The following is a 19,236-nucleotide window of genomic DNA, read 5'->3' as shown; positions in this document are numbered from 1 at the left end:
GCCATTTTTGTTCTCCTGTCTTTCACTACCCTTAGTATGATTGCACAGTTTTTCCTACTTGACAGTGAGTTCAAGCATTCTGTGAGACAGACATGCTGTGTGCAGTAAACATACATATGAGGTACTCTGAAAATCACAGGTTTGTGTCTGAAAGGAAGCCAATGTAGCATTTCTGGAGTGCAGCGTATGATATGGAAACGCAGTAGTGGCTAAATTTCATAAAGAAACTGACAAAAGGGCTCTGCCATACCAGTGCACTGCTTCATGAATGATATGTGGATCTTGTCTGGCTCTTCAGCACTGTTTGCTCATACTAGTTTAAAAAAAAAAAATTAGAAAAAGTGGACATATTTAGGGATAGACGGGCAGAAACTGAGTGTAACATATGATCCATCACTTCCCTCAGTTGACTTTGAATCCCTCTGTCTTTGCAGTATATCAACATGCTATTAAAGATGATTTAAGTCTATTCACCACAATGGTTTGCTTTGGTTCTTGGATTTAATCAGAAGAATGACATCTTAAAGCTACAATACACAATATCAATTAATATTATTTTGAGTGGGGTGAAAAGGGTGTTAATATGGGAAAACTGACAAAACTGAGACTTTTGCACTTTTCTCATCATCCACTGTATGAAAAACACTTATTTAATTAAAAAAACAAAAACAAAAAAACGTATATATATTTAATATAATGACACAATTATATTTACAATTTTCTAATATTTGAATTAAACAAGCTGCCATGAAGGCATCATTTAAAATTTAAATTATCTCAAAGCTGTGTTGAGAAACAGTCTATGTTAAATAGCCTCTAAAACTTCCATCACATTCATATTATAATTACACAGGTCTGGATCAGCAAAGACAACAAATATATCAGTAAATGTGATTTATCACACTAGCAAGCTGCTTGGTTCTTTAAGCTGCACCATAAGTAAATAATCTTTGATGCTTTACAATTTCTTGCTTAAAATCAAGTTTTACCAGATAGCATTCAATCTGTGGTCGGAGATTTTACTGCACAAGGAAATATTCTATCCTCTAAATTTGTCGAAAGTGCCTGCTCATCTTCCTTTTATTTGCCTGATTTTCTGGCACAATTTAAGATGGAGGAAAACGTCATAGTAAAATACTGTAGAAGACTCCTTCCAGTCAATTGTCAAATGTCAGAGTCGACCACAGTAAGTCCTGTCAGACAGGGGAAAATGGTAGTCACATTATTTCAACCTGAACAATCCTGGCTAGACCGGAGCTTCGCCCACGCTCCCAGTGTGTGTAAATTCTTCATGCCCCGATGGCTTCTCATCCTCCTGGGAAGTTGTCATCTTCCGCCAACGCTGGTCAGGTAAAGAGAGTTATATCAGTGTCAGATTCGTCTTATAGGCTTAACATTAGTTATTCTCAAAAGTGAGTTCTCAAAAGTGAGCGGACGATACAAATATCCTCAGTGGATATCTTTTTTACTTTGAATGTCTTCACATTAAAACAGTAGGGTTAGTACCTGTTTGATGCTGCCCTTGCTGGTGCAAAATATGTAGATGACGTAGCCTGGGATCAGCACCATAGAAGACAAAGCCATGAACCAGCCAATCGTTTGGCCCCACAGCGGGTACACATACTTCCCCAAGGTCGGAGGGGTCATCTCGATGGCACTGAAGGTAAACACCCCCTACAATATAAAATGATATTATTAATAGTCCAAATAATATCTGGAAAGCAAACAAATTATAAGTTTGACCCGATGAGGATCAATGAATGTCTGTCAAAATGGCAGTCCATCCGGTAGTTGTCCAGATATTTCAGTCTGGATCAAAGCAGCACTGACTGACTGGCTAAAAACATTCACTCTTCCATCAGATTGTTTTTGGTGGAACACCCTTAATTTTCCATTTATATAGCTTCCTTTAACATCACGCTTCCTTTATCACTACAGTAGTGGAAACAGACATTGCCATGATTTCCCTCAGGGCCTGACAGTCCATGAGATGAAGTACAAATCACCACATGACAGAGGAAACCATTTCAGCAATGTCATCAATCCTATACCTATTGGCACCTGCCGTAACCTGATGGGTTCAAACTGGACATCTCCATGAGGGAGAAGGAAGCACACGTTACAAGTTTGACTCGGACAAATGCATTATCATGGAGGTTAAATCGATGATCATTCCCCGCCTACCAGGCAGATCAGCGGCGTGAAGATCATCCAACAGAGCTTCCACCAGCCACATGGCCGATAGCCGATCATGTCTTCAATGTTCTTATAAAACCTTTCAGCTCCTGTGGCATAAAGAGAGGAGGACAAAGAGGGAGAGATAACAGCTGCGAGAACAAAGCCATACAAGCTGAAAGAGAAGGAAAGGCGACTGGACAGGGAGTGTTATCACAGAAAGTGGAGCAGATAGATGTAATTTCCTGTTGGACAGCTATATAGGAAATCTACATGCATGATTCATTTGGTGACTTGGCACAATACAGTTCCTTTTCTATCCAGATTTCAACTTTAGTCTCATTTGATTTCACTCTGCACAGTTTGGTTTAATTCGACAAGCGTAGACTGTAAAAGGATTTCCTACCATATAACCAAGATATGGAAATGGTTTCGAAGAAGACGAGGAAGAGTAGACACATCCCACTGGCGGAGTAGTAATCAAACAGCTTGAACACGTACAGACCACCCTGGGAGATTTCAACACATAGAGATACACACACGCACACACATCTGCTTTAGAGGCTGAATATTAATATCCCCCCCTTTATTGAATAAAATATGCATGATGAATGTACACCGCAGGTTGTTGAGAGATCGTTTTGTCATTATGTATAATGCAGGAGGGGGTTCTTTTCCCTAGTGTCAGAAAAATGTTCACGTGTGTATGTGTGTGTTGGTTTTAAAACAGCCTCCTTCTCATAATACTCAGTCACACACAGGTACATCCTGCAGTATGAAGTAACTGCAGTGATTTAAAACTCATAAAAATCGAACACATCCTGAAAACCTCTCGCTCTTTCCCCACATACTGTTAACAGCTGAGATCCTCCGTAGATATTTTCTGTATTATAGATAATCAACAGGGCCTAAGGGCATTTCATCTACAAAGAGAGGTTGATGCAACACCTGTGTGATGTTGGAGAAGCCGATGATGAAGGAGATGAGGCAGACAATGAGGATGAAGACCTTCTTCCTCTTCCTCAGCACCAGGGGATATTCATCCATCAGAGCTGTGATGAAACCTTCCACTGTGCAGAACTAATACATGACATTATTAGGAGACATGGGTCTGAAACACTCTTGGTGGGAAGTTACGGTTTCGGCCACTATGATCTAAATCAGTCATTCTTAATGGATAATGGAGCTCAGTTACATATTAGAGTCTGTTGTTCTTTCAGAGTATACCTACATCCTCTATTAAGACAGAGAAATCTAATAAATAATCTAAAAAATAATACATGTGTTGTTCATACCTGACTGTCCAGGCCCAGCATCATGAGCATAGAGAAGAAGAGGATGGCCCACAGAGAGGACATGGGCAGCTGGGTGACGGCCTGAGGATAAGCCAAAAAAGCCAGACCTGGACCTAAATGTCAAAAACAAAACACACATTTTAAATCATTTGATGACATTATATTTTATCCTGCTGAATTTTACAAGCATTTTCACATATCTAGAGGACATAAAAACAGAACCATATTTAACATTTACTTTGTTTTCCATTTTGCTTTTGAGCTGCATTGAGTTTGAAAGCCTCCAACATTTTGAAAACATTTCCAAGTTCACTTAAATATGCAGCAAAGGGCTGAAAGCAGGTCAATTTGTCTGAGAGAACTTGATCCGTGTAAAGGTCACATACACCACCTGTCTAAAGCTTAAGAACTTCTCTCTCTTGTTTACAAAAAAGGTTATTGGGGTGTTTGATTTCTTTGAAGTAAGAGTGGAAAAATATCTGCTGTTTCTCAAAAGGAAAAATAATAAGTTTGGACCAAAAGGTTTATTACCAATAAAATAAAAATACCCCAAGAGGAAATGTTAATTAAACTCCTCTGTACAATCCAAATCTTATCAAGTTTATTACTTTAGACATCAGTTTGAAGATGTGCATTTTATTTTAATATGATCAATTATCATATACAGAGATAATTTTGCATATCATATTAAACAAATGGTGTCAAACCTGATGCTGCTAATTCCTGCACAGGTTTCTTAGTGATGTAGGACATGAAGCCCACGATGGAAAAGATGACGAAGCCGGCAAACATGCTCGTGCAGGAGTTGATGCAGCACACGATGATGGAGTCCCTGAAGAGAGAGGAACAACATGAACGGTTACGGATGAAAGAAGAAGAAAAAGCTGTCAAAGAGGATAAATAAAGCTTATGATTTCATGTCCCTACTTGTAGACGTCGTTGTTGTACGGGTTGTAGCTTCCCAGTGCGATGAGCGAGCCCAGGCCCAGACCGTAGGAAAAGAAGATTTGAGTTGCTGCATCCAGCCACACCTGTGAGACAATAGATTTGTCTGTGCCCGTGTTTGTGTCTGTTTGTCCATGTCTGAATATGTTCCTGTGACTGTATGTGTCCAAACTGTCTACCTCAGATCCAATGAGTTTCTTGAAGTCTGGAGTAATGTAGAAGAGGATCCCATCCATAGCTCCAGGCAGGGTGACCCCTCGGAAGAACAGGATGAACAGCATGAAGTAGGGATAGGTGGCTGAGAAATACACTACCTGAGAGACAGCGAGAGAGAACAGCCTGTTCAAATTAGCTTGTATTTCTGTTGTTTCAAAGTTAAAACCCATGTTTGAATAACACAGATTTAAAAATGAGTCAATCAGAGCGAAAAAGAGACGCAGAACACCTTGTTGCCACATTATTCAGAGAGTGAAAGATTCCTCAGCTGTATTTCCATGACTTCTCTTTGCCAGAAGATTTTACCAGAGCCTTTAGGATGTGGCCAGCAGTTCTGTAGCGTAATGATTATGCTTAATTGGTAATGTCCGTCATGGCCAGGGCCTTGGGGGATTCATTTTTCTCACTGCTCTCAGATACAACACATTAAAATCCAATTATCCCTGGCAGTGAATTTGTAAATGTGTTCCTGCTCACATACATTGCTAGAACTTGCTGTAATTTAAAAATCCCAGGCAGCAGATAAAGGGATTTTTCCATCTTTTTTCTTTCACCTCTGAATCATTTTGCAGTTTGGGATTAAAATAACACCTCAGAAACTTTTTCTGTTTCTCTACCTTTGTAAAATATTGAGAGTGAGCTTGAGTGTGGGCAGCATAATGACAGAAGATACACCAATTAGCCAAACAAAGTCAACATCTGACAAGAATAAATAAACACTAAAACACGTCTCTATCACATTAAACAATCCAAAAATAAATAAATAAATCAACCAATAAAAACCAATTTTAATTTTGGTTGTTGTTTGGAGCCAATCAATACGTCCCCTGCTCTGTTTTGATGTGAACACATAATGCGACACACTAAACACAGTAAATCCAAAAAAGACAAAGGGGTTTAAATGGCCTCACAGAAAAACTTCTCAGGTCCCATCAATAGGTCAGAATCAATAGGTGTAGTCAATTTAACACTTGGTTAACACCTAATTGTATTTATATATATATATTTGTTAACTGCAAGCCTATATTTTTCTATTTTATTTTTATTTATTTATTTACCACCTTCGCTTTGGCAATGTAAACGTCTGTTTCCCATGCCAATAAAGAACCTTGGAATTTAATTGAATCTAATTGAATCAAATTAATTAAAAATGCACTGTCATCAAACCTGAGATTGCTTTTTTTTTGCCTAAGGAGAGACTTGAATGACAAAACAGATTCAGCAGAAGCTCATTACTCATGTTAACTTTTGGGAAGGCCCAGCTGACTCATGGGATAAAAGAGCTGACAGATAAACCCCTGCTATCTACTTGTCATAGAAAAACAAGGTGCCTTGAGCTTAATCCCAAAGATAGCATGGCAACAAACTCACAGTGACAATGCTGAAATGCTGATGTTTAGCAAGTGTAATGTTTACCATGTTCACCATCTTAGTTTATCATATTAGCCTGCTAATAACATTTGCTGATTAGGACAAAACAGCAGGATAAAGCAGGCTGTGTAATGTAGCAGAAGCAGTCTGAGGCCAGAGAAAGCACATTTAGAGAACACACAGAGGAAAGCGTGAGCACAGTCTGACCTTCCCCGTCCACTCCACTCCTTTCCAGATTGAGAAGTAGACAAGGACCCACGCCAGCGCCAGCGTGCCCACCAACGGCCAGCGTAGCTCTCCTGGCTCCTCCAGACCACTGGACAGCTGGTGCATGTTACGCCTACAGGAGCACATTCACAGTGAATTCAGACACAGATACGCACAGATAGCTTCCAGAAAAACCCTCAACTCTTACTTACACATTACTGTACAGAACATATGTCACTGACTTACTCCCAGAACTCAGTGACGGCACTGGTCAAGTTGGTGGTGTCTGTCAGACTGTAGTTGGAAAAACAGTCGTCTGTGTTCCAGGGGTTATCACAGCTTTGCCAAGGCAGCTCCTGCACATACAGACATATACGTAAACAAAACAGACTGCAGCAGAAAAGATGTGATCAATCAATCTGAGTTTTCCGTTCTGTATTTTAGCACAAACAATTTTCTGGGATTTGTGGGCTGTGTCGTTTTCCAAAAAACACAAATTTAACACAAGAAAAGAAAGCATTTTTTTTCTTTACAGACAAAAAGGAACTTCGGTCATGTGTTCCCTTGAATCTCCACAGTCGACTGTTTTGTCTGACTCAAACACCACAAAGACTCTTCAGAACAAAGGACACAGAAACAGAGAGGCAACCCATCCAACAGTGAAAATGACATTTAATAAACCAACTATGTTTTTGGCCTTCAGATAAAAACATTGAAAAAAAAAAAAGAAAATCTTGTGTTCATTGTTGTCCAAAGTCTTTTTATGCCTGCTTCTCAGTCCTCCACTTCCCCACCACAATAGCCTCTTACACAGTGCCTGCAAAGTCTTTAAATTTATATCACCAGGCTTCTTTGAGCCAACTGATCACGCAGAGTAAGAAAAGTGGAGACCTAAGAGAAAGAAAAGGATTGTAGATTTGGACTGGCATTAAAGAGTGTTGAATTTTGTAAAACAATAAAATGTGAATACTTTATAGAGGCAGTTGTAACTGAACCAAAGTGAAAAGTGGTGGTATCTAAATATACAAACATACATAGACTTTACTATTTAAGTGTTCTTTGATTTGATCCAAACATGTTCCATTCAATCATCAGTAGGGGTATTAAATTTTCAGAATACTTTTATATTTCCAGCAGAAATACTAAGGTCATAACCTCAGTGGCCTCAGTGTTGGTTATGTCCCAAAAGGTAAACAGCACACACAAACTAAAACTCAACCAAAATGTCTGACATGTTTGGTTGAGGTCTAGTTCATGCAGATTATGATTATTGATTATGTAACATACCGAACCAAAGGAGTTGAATAAGTAGTAGAGAGCCCAGGCAATGATGACAATGTAGTAGATGTTGAGCCAGAACGACAGCACCACTGCAGCCAGACCAACACCTGAAGGAGACATCAACATTTTACGGCTCAGTGTCTCACAGGTCAGCTAACATGCTAAGTGAAATGTGATATGGTATGTACGAGGCAAAGTACAAATGCAGGAGCTATAAACTGACACCGGAGCAGATTTCACCAAGCAGAGAAAAGAATCACGGCGTCACTCAGCATGTTCATCAAAATCTTCATCATCCTCATCATTGTTATTTTCCTCTTTCTGATGTTTACTTGCCCTTGGCTGTGTGTATCAGTTGGCACAGAAGCTCGCTCGCTCACTATCACTGTTGCTGTCTGTGCTGGCAGGAGATAAAATGTGCTTCACTCGAGCTCTTTGAGCTCGGAGGCACTGGTGTAATTGCAACCACCGAGCAGGGAGAGATTCTTAAAAGGAAAAAAGTTGTCAACAAAACTATGTTTCTTTCTTTCTTGCTTTTGTGTTTCTACTTCTCCTTGGTAGCTTCACATCCTTGTTTTTATTTAAATATGTTTTAACACAGCAACAAGTCTGATGGCATGGGGGAAGAGTCTGATGTCGAGTGGAAATATTGAACAAAAAGTCAAGTGGAGGAAAAAACTTTGTTGAAAAGGAAACTCAAGCATGGATGAAGAGACAAGTGGGCCCCTGAGCACAGACATTTAAAGGGCCCTCCACCCGTCCTAGACAAGAGCAAGACTGTGTCATCCAGACTGTGTCTCTTCGCAGTCATCTTGTGTCTCTTTGTGGCTGCTCTGTGTCCCTTTGCAGTTGATTGACTTTCCAAGACAAATGTTATTGTTGTTTCTGTCTCTTTGTGCTAATTTAGTGTCTCTTTGTAGTTGTTTTGCATCTCTTTGTAGTCCTTTTGTGGTTTTTGTTTTATTGTTTTGTGCCTCTTTGTGGTTGCTTTGTGTCTCTGTGATCTCATTGCAGTCATTTTGTGTCTCCTTTTGGGCATTTTTTGTCCCATTGTAGTTGTTTCACTGACTTTCTAAGAAGACAGAAACAGTCACTTCATACAGTTGCTCAGGTCCAGGGGTGCCCTGATTCCTTGGATCTCTGGGCCTGTATCAGACAGGCCTGCTCAGTAATCCATCCACGTCCTTAAGTGCCAAGGTAATATCAAGGTAGATTTTGAATAAACTGCACCAGCCCGAGAAAAGGAGCCAAAGAAAATGACAGATAACAGCATATCAGGTACATGCACATCTTCATAGTTAATATCTCACCTTTCATCATTGGGATGAGCTTCCACACTCCCAGTCCTCCCACTGAGGTGAACTGTCCCAGAGCCGTCTCCAGGAAGAAAAGAGGTATCCCAGCAAACACCAGGGTCATAAAGTACGGGATCAGAAAGGCCCCTGATACATTGCCGCAAAGCAGATAGACAAAGTATGTTAAGATAATATAGATGTGTATGTCAGGAACTAATTAGATTTAAAATACTTTCAAATTTGATTTAATGCAGTGCAAGGATTTTCAGGAGGTTTTGTTACGACACCTGTTGAGAATCTCACTTATAATAATGTGTCAGTGTGGTAGTCATATTGATATAATCTGGAGTGACAGCTCATAATATCATTTCACTGTGCGCTGAAAGAGTTTTCCTTTACCATCCTAGAAACTTCATGAAACTTAAGATTTGATTTGAACAAATTAGGCTTCTTCTTCCTTTTATACCGAAAAAGAAATTAAATTTGTTATAACATTGGGGTAAGAATGACATATCCCTTTCTCCAACTGGTTAAACCATGGTTCCTTTATTATTTGCATTTTATGAAAAATGCTAGACTACATCTTCCACAGAACACTTGCCCAGAGAGAACATTTTACTACCGATTTCCATTAATGTTAATATGTTGCTGAATACCTTATTCCTATAAATATATGTATTCTTAAAGAGCAATTTGAAGAAGAATAATGAAAGTATACACACTCTCATTAAGGTATTTTATCATCACAGAGGGTTTAAACTGACTGGACCCATGTAAACCTTGTACACCTGTATATCTTACCTCCTCCATTCTTGCCACACAGATAAGGAAACCTCCAGACATTTCCTAAACCAATGGCGTATCCCACACATGACAGCAGGAAATCAAACTTGCCCTTCCAGCTTCCCCTGTCAGGTGGCTCCTCTTTGTTCTTCTTTTTGTCTGCAGGGGGCGCCACAGGATCCAGTTCCTCAAAGGGAACTGCTTGTTTGACCTCTGTTGGGGAGTTTAAGTCCACTGTACTCTGCCCAGTCTTCCCCATGGTAGGAACACTACAGACCAGTGGGGTCAGACAATCACTCGGTGGTCACAGCCTGTAATAGTTAAAGTCTCTGGTTCCTGTCCAACTGAGTCCCTCACGCTGGGTTCAGATCTTGGCTGGACAGACTTGAGGGGTGTACTGACACCAAATGTGTAGAAAATCTGTGGAGGAAGATCGAACACAACAGTGTTTGTGAAGGTGTTACAACAATTATCTGTGGGTTATACTTAGGTTTTTTTTGTTGTCTGACAGTGATTTAAAGTAGGAAAATAGTACTCAAATTACAATTTATTGTATGACGCTGAGGCATTTGTATCATCTTTTGCAACCCGTTTATGAACTTAAAAATGCTAACGACTGTCTCATAAATCACTGAGAAAATTAAGAGTTCCTGTACAGACAAATATGAATTAGGAAGAATGATGAAGGTGCACCAAATAGGACACATCTTCAGGTTTAAAAGGTGATATGATACTAAAGCCTGACGTCTTGATTAGTAAGTCAGTGAACTTTCTTTGGCCTATCTTGAACCTAAGACTGCTGACAGTCAGCTGCTCAAAGCCAGCTACTAGCTAGCTATTAGAGATCTTGAAACTGTGTTTGTTGCAAATAATAAATTGTCATAAAGGTTGAAAACAGTACTTGTCCATTCACATGTATAAAGAATATAATCAGCTTCAGAACAAGTGTGGGCCTCTGGTTTTATTGTAAGAAATATCATACACTTCCACTAAACTTTTGAGAACTCTGTGAAGCAATCCCATTTCTCACACCTGGATGGCATCACATGGTCAGGAAGTTTGAGCACTGGGAGGAAGTTGTTCGTGTTTGCATTGATTGACCCAGAAATTGTCCAAATGGCTTCGTGCCACTGCTCGAGGTTAAACACAGACGTTGTCCTGATACATTTCTTGAAAGAGCAACTCAAACCAGACGTGTTTCAAGGAAATGTCACTGCTTATTTTCTCACACAAAGCAGCTTTAAAACAAGCATGTTACACAGATTTTTAAAAAAGCCTGCTGTACTTCATTTCTGTCTGGTTCATTGTGCTCACGGTGTTTTTCAAAGTATTCAAATGTATATTAATGTTTAATTGCAATTTCTCATGATGAAAAGCCTTTGTGCCCTGTAATAGATGCATCATTTATGCCCACTAGCCTTTGATGCTGTTGACAAAAAGAAGTATTGACAAAGTTGACTGTGTTTATATATATATATATATATGTATATATATATATATATATATATATATATATATATATATATATATATATATATATATATATATATGCCATAGACACATACAATTCATATTCAATACAAAAAGGAAGTGCAGTGTAATGATGAAAAGTGAAATGAAATGAAAGTTACAAGCAATCAGACTGATCATTTTAAAAACAATGACTGTGATGTTTAGTACAATCAATTTTGTTCAAACAAATTCTCTCTTGTTATGAAATCAGTCATGTCACACAGTCTAACAACTAATCACTGTCAATTGTGCATAATATTGTGAAATCATCAAAAATACTGTTGTGTAGGTGAGTTTGTGTATGTGTTTCAAAAGCAAACCAATAATATGAAACACATCAGAGATTCTCTTTGCAGATGTCTATTTAGAGATCTATTTAGATTCAAGACATTTAAACTTTTTGGGAAAGTTTTGTCTCTCTTAGCAATTACAATAATAACTATTAACAAAGAGTCCAGGCAGATAATGAATTCAAATTGATGACAAGACAGTTTAAACCAAAAGGAAGGAGGAGTGAGAACAAGGTGCTTCCTACCTGATAGATTTCCAAGTCTTTGTCAGGTCATCAGCTTCAGTTCACCACAGCGGCATCACAAAAGTCCTGAAATTCCAACTTAACAGCCAAAAGGAAAAAAAAAAAATCTCCTTGTGTCAACTGTGAAAAGCTTAAAGCTGACTCTCCTGACCCAGAGGAAGCCACAGTGATCCTGCTGCATGAAGTGCTGTTTTTGATTTTGCAACTCTTTCCTGTACAATGTATTCTGGAGGACCTGTGGTTGTTCCTGCAGCTAGTATCGAGTGGTTGATAATAAGGTTCGACCTGTGTGTCTGCTTTGATTACTGCTCAGTTCTGACTAGTGAGGCCCTGAGGCCATGGGGGATACAGTATGTCAATCGCCCAATTCTGGTGGGGAACTCTAGCGACAGCAGCAGTGTGTGTGTGTGTGTGTTTGTGCATTGTGCGTATGTGTTTGTTGTGATAGCTGAGGTCAGTTCTTGCCAGCACGGTTACCATGGTGTTTCCCAACAGAGAAGGGCTCGATCAGTGAAAGAGCTCGTGGAGTTTTGGAAAATGAAACGAGCAGTGACTGCTGGCAAACGCTCTGGAAATGTATGACCACAAATGTGGTCATGCCAGTATCAGACTCCGACTGAATCAACACAGAAAATGATCTAATATTCATCCTCAGTGTCTTCGCTCAAATGACTGGAAGGAAACATAGGACAGATCAGAGTTTTAGGAAAAAATACTTTACTTTTCTCTGTCAAACTTTAAAAATGACCAGTATTTTTGGGATATACAGTACAACAACAATGTGTGTGTGTACATCATAAAGCAACCACAAGCAGGAAACAATTAACTTGTCTCCTGGTGTGGTACTATATACCTACTTTTGTGATATTACCCTAACCCTAGCTAACATTAGCCACCATAAGCTACTGGACATTTGGTAATCAGTTAATCCAAACACCATGCAGTCACTTTCTTGATGTAAAAACATGTGTACTAACATACAAAATGTTCCACCTATAATGGATACAGGGGAATTATCTATGTTGTCTTTTTAATTACTGTAATGACAGTAAAACAATGGCTTCATTAATATTAATGGAATTAGATATGAGACATGAAGACCTTGTGTTTCTCATGGCAGGTAACCTCCTACCGTTAATATCAGCTCCAGATATTCTATCACCAGCCAATTAGAAAGACTAATGAACATTCCTACAATGCCCTGGCAGCACTGTAGTCAATGTCCATTGGTTTTCTGATAGGTGGGACAGTTTGTAGATATGGGGTTTCAAAAGTGAGAGATTAAATCATATTAGAAGCTTAATTACACCCTCAGCGAGTCGTTCACATCAAGATCAGATTCAGTGTAATCTCTGGTGAGGTTTATTATCCTTGTGGACCCAAATGATGATTAGCCGGCTGGATTGGAGTTGTCAAAGCTGGTTTTCATCAGTGTGTTTACAACGTCCCTCCCAATCAGTGCAGCCTAATTATGATTCCAGAGCATCCACGGTCAAGAATAATAGTGAACAATTATGTAGGTGACAGAGGCAGAATGACAGAGGTAGAACCCCATAAAAGCTAAAAAGTTAAGTTTGCCAAAGTTATGAAGATCATATCAAAATGTGGTTAGCTGGTCCTAGCAAATGAAGAAAGGAAAACTTAAATTTAAAAAAATGGAAGGCAATGTATTTCACGTTCAGTCCAAAAGTCTCTTTTTTCGCAGCATTACAGTCCTGAAGCAATGCTTGTTGGCTTTCCAAAACATGGTGAGAATGTAAGATCTTCTCTGTTGCAGATTTAAGTCTCCTGCAGGTTTCTTAATAGGAAGTATTTAAGGCGCTCAGACTAAAGTGTGAAATGGAGAAGATACAACAGCAGAAACAACTGATTCACCCTGGCAAACTCTTATGAACACTCAGCTGTATATTGTTATTATGCTTGGACATTTAATATGTATAAGTCTTTTTTTTTTCATATATAAATCTGCTCCATTTGCAGTATTGCATGGCATCTTTTGTTACAGCGAGCATTAAACCCATTGTAATATTTAGTTTTCTTTACTTTGTAACAACAGCTCAACTTGGTGTGGATACTTCTGGGATTTGCTGAGTCTGCACACCCAGATTTAAACTTTAGCAACACAATCATTTGTATGCATAAGCTCTGGTCCTGTCGCTGCGCAAAGATTGCCTGTAGCCATAACAAAATACTTTCTCAAAAACCAGAGTAATGGTTCTTATTTAAAGTAAATCATGTGTGCAATTTTGAAAATGTTAAATTCTGTAAATCATCAATATTCCTTTGGACTAATGCCTCCAAAAGAACCGGCACTGCTCTACATTTATTGAGGTTGACGGATAAGGTGAGTCTGATTTATTCCATTTTAACGTTTGTCCTCATGGTACTGATACTGTTGTTGATACTGACGTTGGGACATGTTAAATGGGAGAAGCTTTGTTCTGCAGGCACCCTGTTGCCACTGAGGGAGACTGCAACAATTTGATGCATTGCATTAGTTTGAGAGTTGAACTGCATTATGATACATATAATAAATGACCCAGTAAATGTTGTTTGGGTGCATAAAAACTAAAGAGAAAAACAAAAACAGTGGTCAGTATATTGATGGCTTTGCTGAAAACGCTGAGTAATAGCTCAGACATAACACAGAATAAATTGTGTGCACTTTCTAAATTTTAGCCTTGGAGGATTTTTCGCCACCTGTATCTCTACAACTGTCAGATGGATTGCTATTGGAGCCAGAGCTACATGGATGCAGACTCTACATTGACTGAATAAGCTGCAGTTAAACTGATGAATATGGCAGCAATACGCACTAAAAAAAATTAAACATTAATGTCAGTATTTTCTGTGTAAGCTAAGTGCAAGCAGTAAATATGCTGAGTCATTATGAAAGTGAAGTTTGGAACAAGAAGCTGCTGTCTTTGAGACCTCATCATGAGCTTCCTTAAATTCACAGCCCGTGTCGTGGTCTATGAAACCATGCAGGGGTTATCACAAAGCAAGGAACACCCAGAGGCGATCGGAATGCGTAGGCAGGAGGCTAATATTTCCAACATTTTCGTCCAGTATTGCAGTACGACAGTGCACGTATGCATAAATTTCCACAGGTTAAGGACAAACGCAGGGCAAGGCGCACATCAGAGGGTTGATGATTCTGTTGATGAGGGAGAAAGACTGAAAAGATGAAAGATGATGAGGGAGGAAGGGCAGAGAAAAATCACTGCAAAGAATAAAGGGGGGTGGTGCCAAGGGTATAGATAGGAGTTGGGAGGCAGAATGAGAAGATAGGGAGATAAAAAATGGGAAAAGTTGATATGTCACAGTAGTGCCTGGGTAGATGAGAGGGGAATGAAGTGAAAAGATGCATAGAAATGGAAAAATGACTGTAAGATACCGAGGAAGATTGTTCCATCACTGGAGATAAAGAAAAACTAAAAAAGAGAGAGAGAGAGAACATCAGATAAAAAGTGACAGAGGGCACTGAAATGTCTTCATCTACAGTTTGCCTGATACATGAACACAGCAGTGTTTCATTGGCATCACTACAGCGTGCATTATTCCTCCATGGAGATCTATCAACAGCCTCATTCTGCATTTCATTCTGTCCTACCATTACCCCTGAGTCGTGTTTTATCATTACAACTGTCTCAAGTCCTTGTGACCTTCTTACATGCAAAGTCATTGCCCTTTACAGTATGCTCCCCCAAAATAAATTACATCAAGGCTCTGTCACCGTAAAAGTAAGGAAGCAATCAAGCACTAACACAGTCTATTTAATGTGGAACTTTTTGTAATCTGTTACTATGATTCATTCACTGTTGCCTTCATCCTAGTGATTTTGATCAAATGGTCGGCTGAACGATAAGGTCAGACATTTTTCTTTTTCTCACCTCTTACCCTAAGGGAACTTTTGCTAAGTGCAGCAAACAATCAGAGGCTTCATTGAACACTGACAAAGACATATGGGCAGGCACTGATGGCCATAAATGCAACGCTGAGTGATGCACGTCCTGCCGACAATGTCAGTCACAGACACGTATTCGGCAAGAAATGGTCCAGACAAAAATGTGTTTCAAATCTACCTGTTTTTGTGCATTTTCTAACTTGTTTGTATAAAAAATTTTGAGGTCATAGTAATACTGTTGGAAAAATTAACAGAAACAAAAATAAAGACCTGAGTAAACTGAATTATGTTCACAGCCACTCCTGCAGGTGATTGACCCTCTGAAGATGCTCTCAGCTTTCTACGACAGGGCAGGAACTACTCGTTAATGTGGGATAATTTCTTAAAACAGTTTTACGATCTCTGCCTTAAGATGTTTTTTGGAAAGGGGCCCAGGACCCAACTGGGGCCAGTGGTTTTTTAAGAGGAGACAGTAGCATTAATGTTGAAACAAACACTCTCAGGTTCCAGGGATCATCAGAACCAAAGAAAATCAGTGGTCAAGACTGTTGGTGGTCAAGAAATGCGGTCAAGTCCTGTTGAATCTTTTTTTTTTTTTTTTTTTTTAAACTTGTCTGGGTTAAATGGCTCAAAACTGTTTCAGTTCAGTTTTTAGTTGCAGAATGTTTTAGTCATTGCTCAAAATGTTGTTCTAACAGACTCAATAACCAGGGCAAACAAACAATTTGCAATTTAAATTTTATGCAAAATATTCAGGGAAGAGCACAGAGATGTTTACACATTTATTTAGCTATATTTTTTTCCTGTTTCAGCCTGCTCCTCTTTCCTTTTGTTTTCATGCTTCCAACAGCACTGAAGGTATTTGAAGTGTAAAGTTGCAGCCAAGCTTGAAGGTTGGACAAAGAGGGCAAAACCACAAGTTGTAACTTAAAATCTGTTTATCTCACTTAACTAAAAGAAAAAAAAAAATACTTTAAGCAAGTTAAGTTAAACCAAGCCATTGACCAGGGTGGATGGTGGAAGCCAGACTGTTTGCCACCTGCTCATATAGAGTAGTTAGGCTGTGAGTCCAGGTGATCTGTATCACCCTAACGAATCTCACTGCTCTAGCCTCCAGGCTCTTGCAGGAAGAAGCTGGTGAAGCCTATTAAGCTAAATTATGTTGCAGGGCATGAAAACATAGAAAACAACATACTAATAATACAAGAAAAACATTATGTGGCTGTAAACATCATCCAGGTCTTACAGAGCATATTTCAAAAAACAAACTTGAACATGTTTTATCTTCACACTTTGTCTTTCTTCAGCATTTAACCTATTAGAAGAAATGTCTCTCTAGTCTTGAAAATATGTTCTCAGTGCTTTTACAGGCCCATTTTTCATATCTCCAGCAGCGTTGGCATCGCTCCCATCCCTTTCACTTTTCACTTTTATGAGACAGAATGAGGGAAGGGAATACAAAGGCAAAGTATCATTTGGGGGGAATCCCAGCTCATTAGTGGAGTGAGCTAATGATGCAGCAGAATTAACTCAATGTAATATCCCAGCATGCTCAGATATGCCAGGTGATTTCAAATCTAAGCCCAAACGCTGAGTGGTCGACAAACTTCAAATGTGTTCGCCTTCTAAGTCTGATCTTTAATTCACACTTAGTATTTTCTGCCATATTTTGGTTGTTTAAAAAAGTTGTGTAATGGTTTATGTGATTCTGGTGGGAACCGTTTAAAATCTGACAAAATAACCCTGATGATGCTCAGATTTGGTTTGAGACATTAAATTTACAACCCTGCAATGCAGACTGGAGATGTGGAGTTTGGCAGATGTTTATCTGTCAGGAGAGGCCTAATGAAAGATGCTATCAATTTGCATTAAGTGGAAATGCAGGATCCAGTGATGCAGGCACTACAAGTTGGGATTTCTGTGCTTCTGCCGATTCGATTTTGAACACTCTCCTTTTATTCTGTCTTTTGTGAGTCCCCTAATCCTTTGGAACTGCAATACTAAATTGCTGGAATAGCCATGTAATGTAACTGCAGAAAAAACTCTGAGGTATAATAGCAGTTTTAAATGTAATATGTGCCTCCCTCTGTACAACTAATAATACAATTGTGATAATTTTAAGTTAAAACTTGATCTACTTGTGTCCAACAGTGATAAAACAAAATGAAATAAAATAAAGTAAAATACAGTATTTAGTTATCACCCTTTTTACCGTTCACAAAGAATTATCTCACATCCAATAATTACTGTTTCCATGACGACAACGTCCTACTGGCCTTATTTTGCTCACGTTGTTGTGTTCTGTATTTGTAAGACATGTTGAGATAGTCAATTGTTGGTACCCATGCCACTGGTTGGGGTTTTCCATCACAGTAACTCTGTCTGTGGCTGGTTATGTAAAGGCAGATGGTTACGTGTTCTCATTATAAATACTGGAAGTGCTGCACCACTTGTAAACCTATAGTTCCATACCCACCCACAGGCAGCCTGCAGCTTCTAAAATAAGCACAGAGACATCAATGTACAAAATGGGGGCACGACCTTACATATTCCTGCCGCTATTCTCTTTCACTTGAGGAACATTAAACTGCCAGTGGCACTCCAGCAGCTTCCTAATGTTGATTTTTTTTTTTTTTTCTCATTAAGATAAAACATACACAAGTGTCAAATTCATACTGCTCTTTGACCCACCTGATGCTCTGGTGAGCTTTTTGGCTTTTAAGGCCAGACTTTTTCCAGGGCTAAGGTTCATTCTGTGTCGTTGCGGGCGGAACGGAGGGAGTTGGGGGTGAAGAGAGGTGGGAGGCAACTGGGCGGAATTGCCTGTTAATTGAATGCCGGTTTGGATTACACAGATGACTGAGTCTGGCATTATGATGGAGCAAGTTCACGTTCGCCTACCACATGTATCCTGTGATATCACACATACACACATCCTGTTCATCTTCTCATGCCCATGTACGTTGTACTGCACAGACCTGCAGAACATTTTTGATTTTCTTGTTACAAAGCCGGAAGCATGATCCATCCACTGAAGTGACAAACTGATCCTCATCGACCTTTATTGAATGTTTATCCTCTGGTCAGAAATCAATATGGACAGAGTCAAAAGAGGCACAATGCACCAGGAAATTTAGCATACTGATCATTTTAATGAGATTCATAGAGTTCATCACCATCTGCACATGGTATAGACACATGATGAATTGAATATATTGCTATGAATGACCTTATTACTGTTTCAAAGGAGAATTTATATATGAAACAAGTTCTGTGATGGCATTTGTGTCTCCAGAAGGAGCTACGTAAAATCTGACAGGAGTTGGGGCTGAAGACTAAGAGGCTGGAAATTATCAGATGTGACAGTGTGGAGTGAGAGAAACAAGGCCTTAACAGTCTTATGTAGCCCACTCCTCATTGTTGCCTTGCGGCTCGTGGCTCAAGGCTGCATTAGGCTTAACTGGACAATCAAATCTCTGGGAAAACTGTCAGCAGTTGAGTTCAATTGTGGGTAATGTAGATGCCAGGATTTGACAAGGAAAAAGAACACATGGAATAAAAAAATATAAAAAATATTTTTGGACTGATTTTTGCTGTGAACTGTGTTCCAGTAGTGCAGTGCTATATCAGTGGAGTACTCTTTTAAGCCCATTACAGAATGTAGGATTATAGGTTTACACGAGTATCTATATTATATGGGATTTTTTCTTTATC

At 39.2% G+C, this 19,236-nt stretch overlaps 1 protein-coding gene across 1 annotated transcript; it reads right to left on the bottom strand.

The window, feature by feature from the left end:
• Positions 1-1,246: 1,246 nt before the first annotated feature.
• LOC121176143 (sodium- and chloride-dependent GABA transporter 1-like) lies at positions 1,247-9,827 on the bottom strand. The gene is made up of 14 exons (XM_041030135.1): positions 9,587-9,827; positions 8,801-8,932; positions 7,497-7,597; positions 6,456-6,565; positions 6,210-6,342; positions 4,595-4,729; positions 4,398-4,501; positions 4,178-4,302; positions 3,471-3,583; positions 3,124-3,255; positions 2,582-2,684; positions 2,185-2,285; positions 1,507-1,674; positions 1,247-1,342 (listed from the first exon to the last, which is right to left on the bottom strand). Exons 1-14 carry the CDS (start codon positions 9,825-9,827, stop codon positions 1,247-1,249), a joined length of 1,794 nt encoding a protein of 597 aa, XP_040886069.1.
• Positions 9,828-19,236: the final 9,409 nt, after the last annotated feature.

Source organism: Toxotes jaculatrix, chromosome 22 (assembly GCF_017976425.1).
Source record: "Toxotes jaculatrix isolate fToxJac2 chromosome 22, fToxJac2.pri, whole genome shotgun sequence".
Lineage (NCBI taxonomy): Eukaryota > Metazoa > Chordata > Actinopteri > Toxotidae > Toxotes > Toxotes jaculatrix.
This window is presented reverse-complemented; position numbering and strand designations above follow the sequence as displayed.

Excerpts from the sequence above, each read along its gene's own strand:
- LOC121176143 (XM_041030135.1), bottom strand. The coding sequence starts at position 9,827 with ATGGGGAAGACTGGGCAGAGTACAGTGGACTTAAACTCCCCAACAGAG. Across the intron at positions 2,286-2,581 it reads TTCCATATCTTGGTTATATG|GAGCTGAAAGGTTTTATAAG; the intron begins GTAGGAAATCCT and ends TTTATGCCACAG. Across the intron at positions 1,343-1,506 it reads GCAAGGGCAGCATCAAACAG|CGTTGGCGGAAGATGACAAC; the intron begins GTACTAACCCTA and ends TTACCTGACCAG.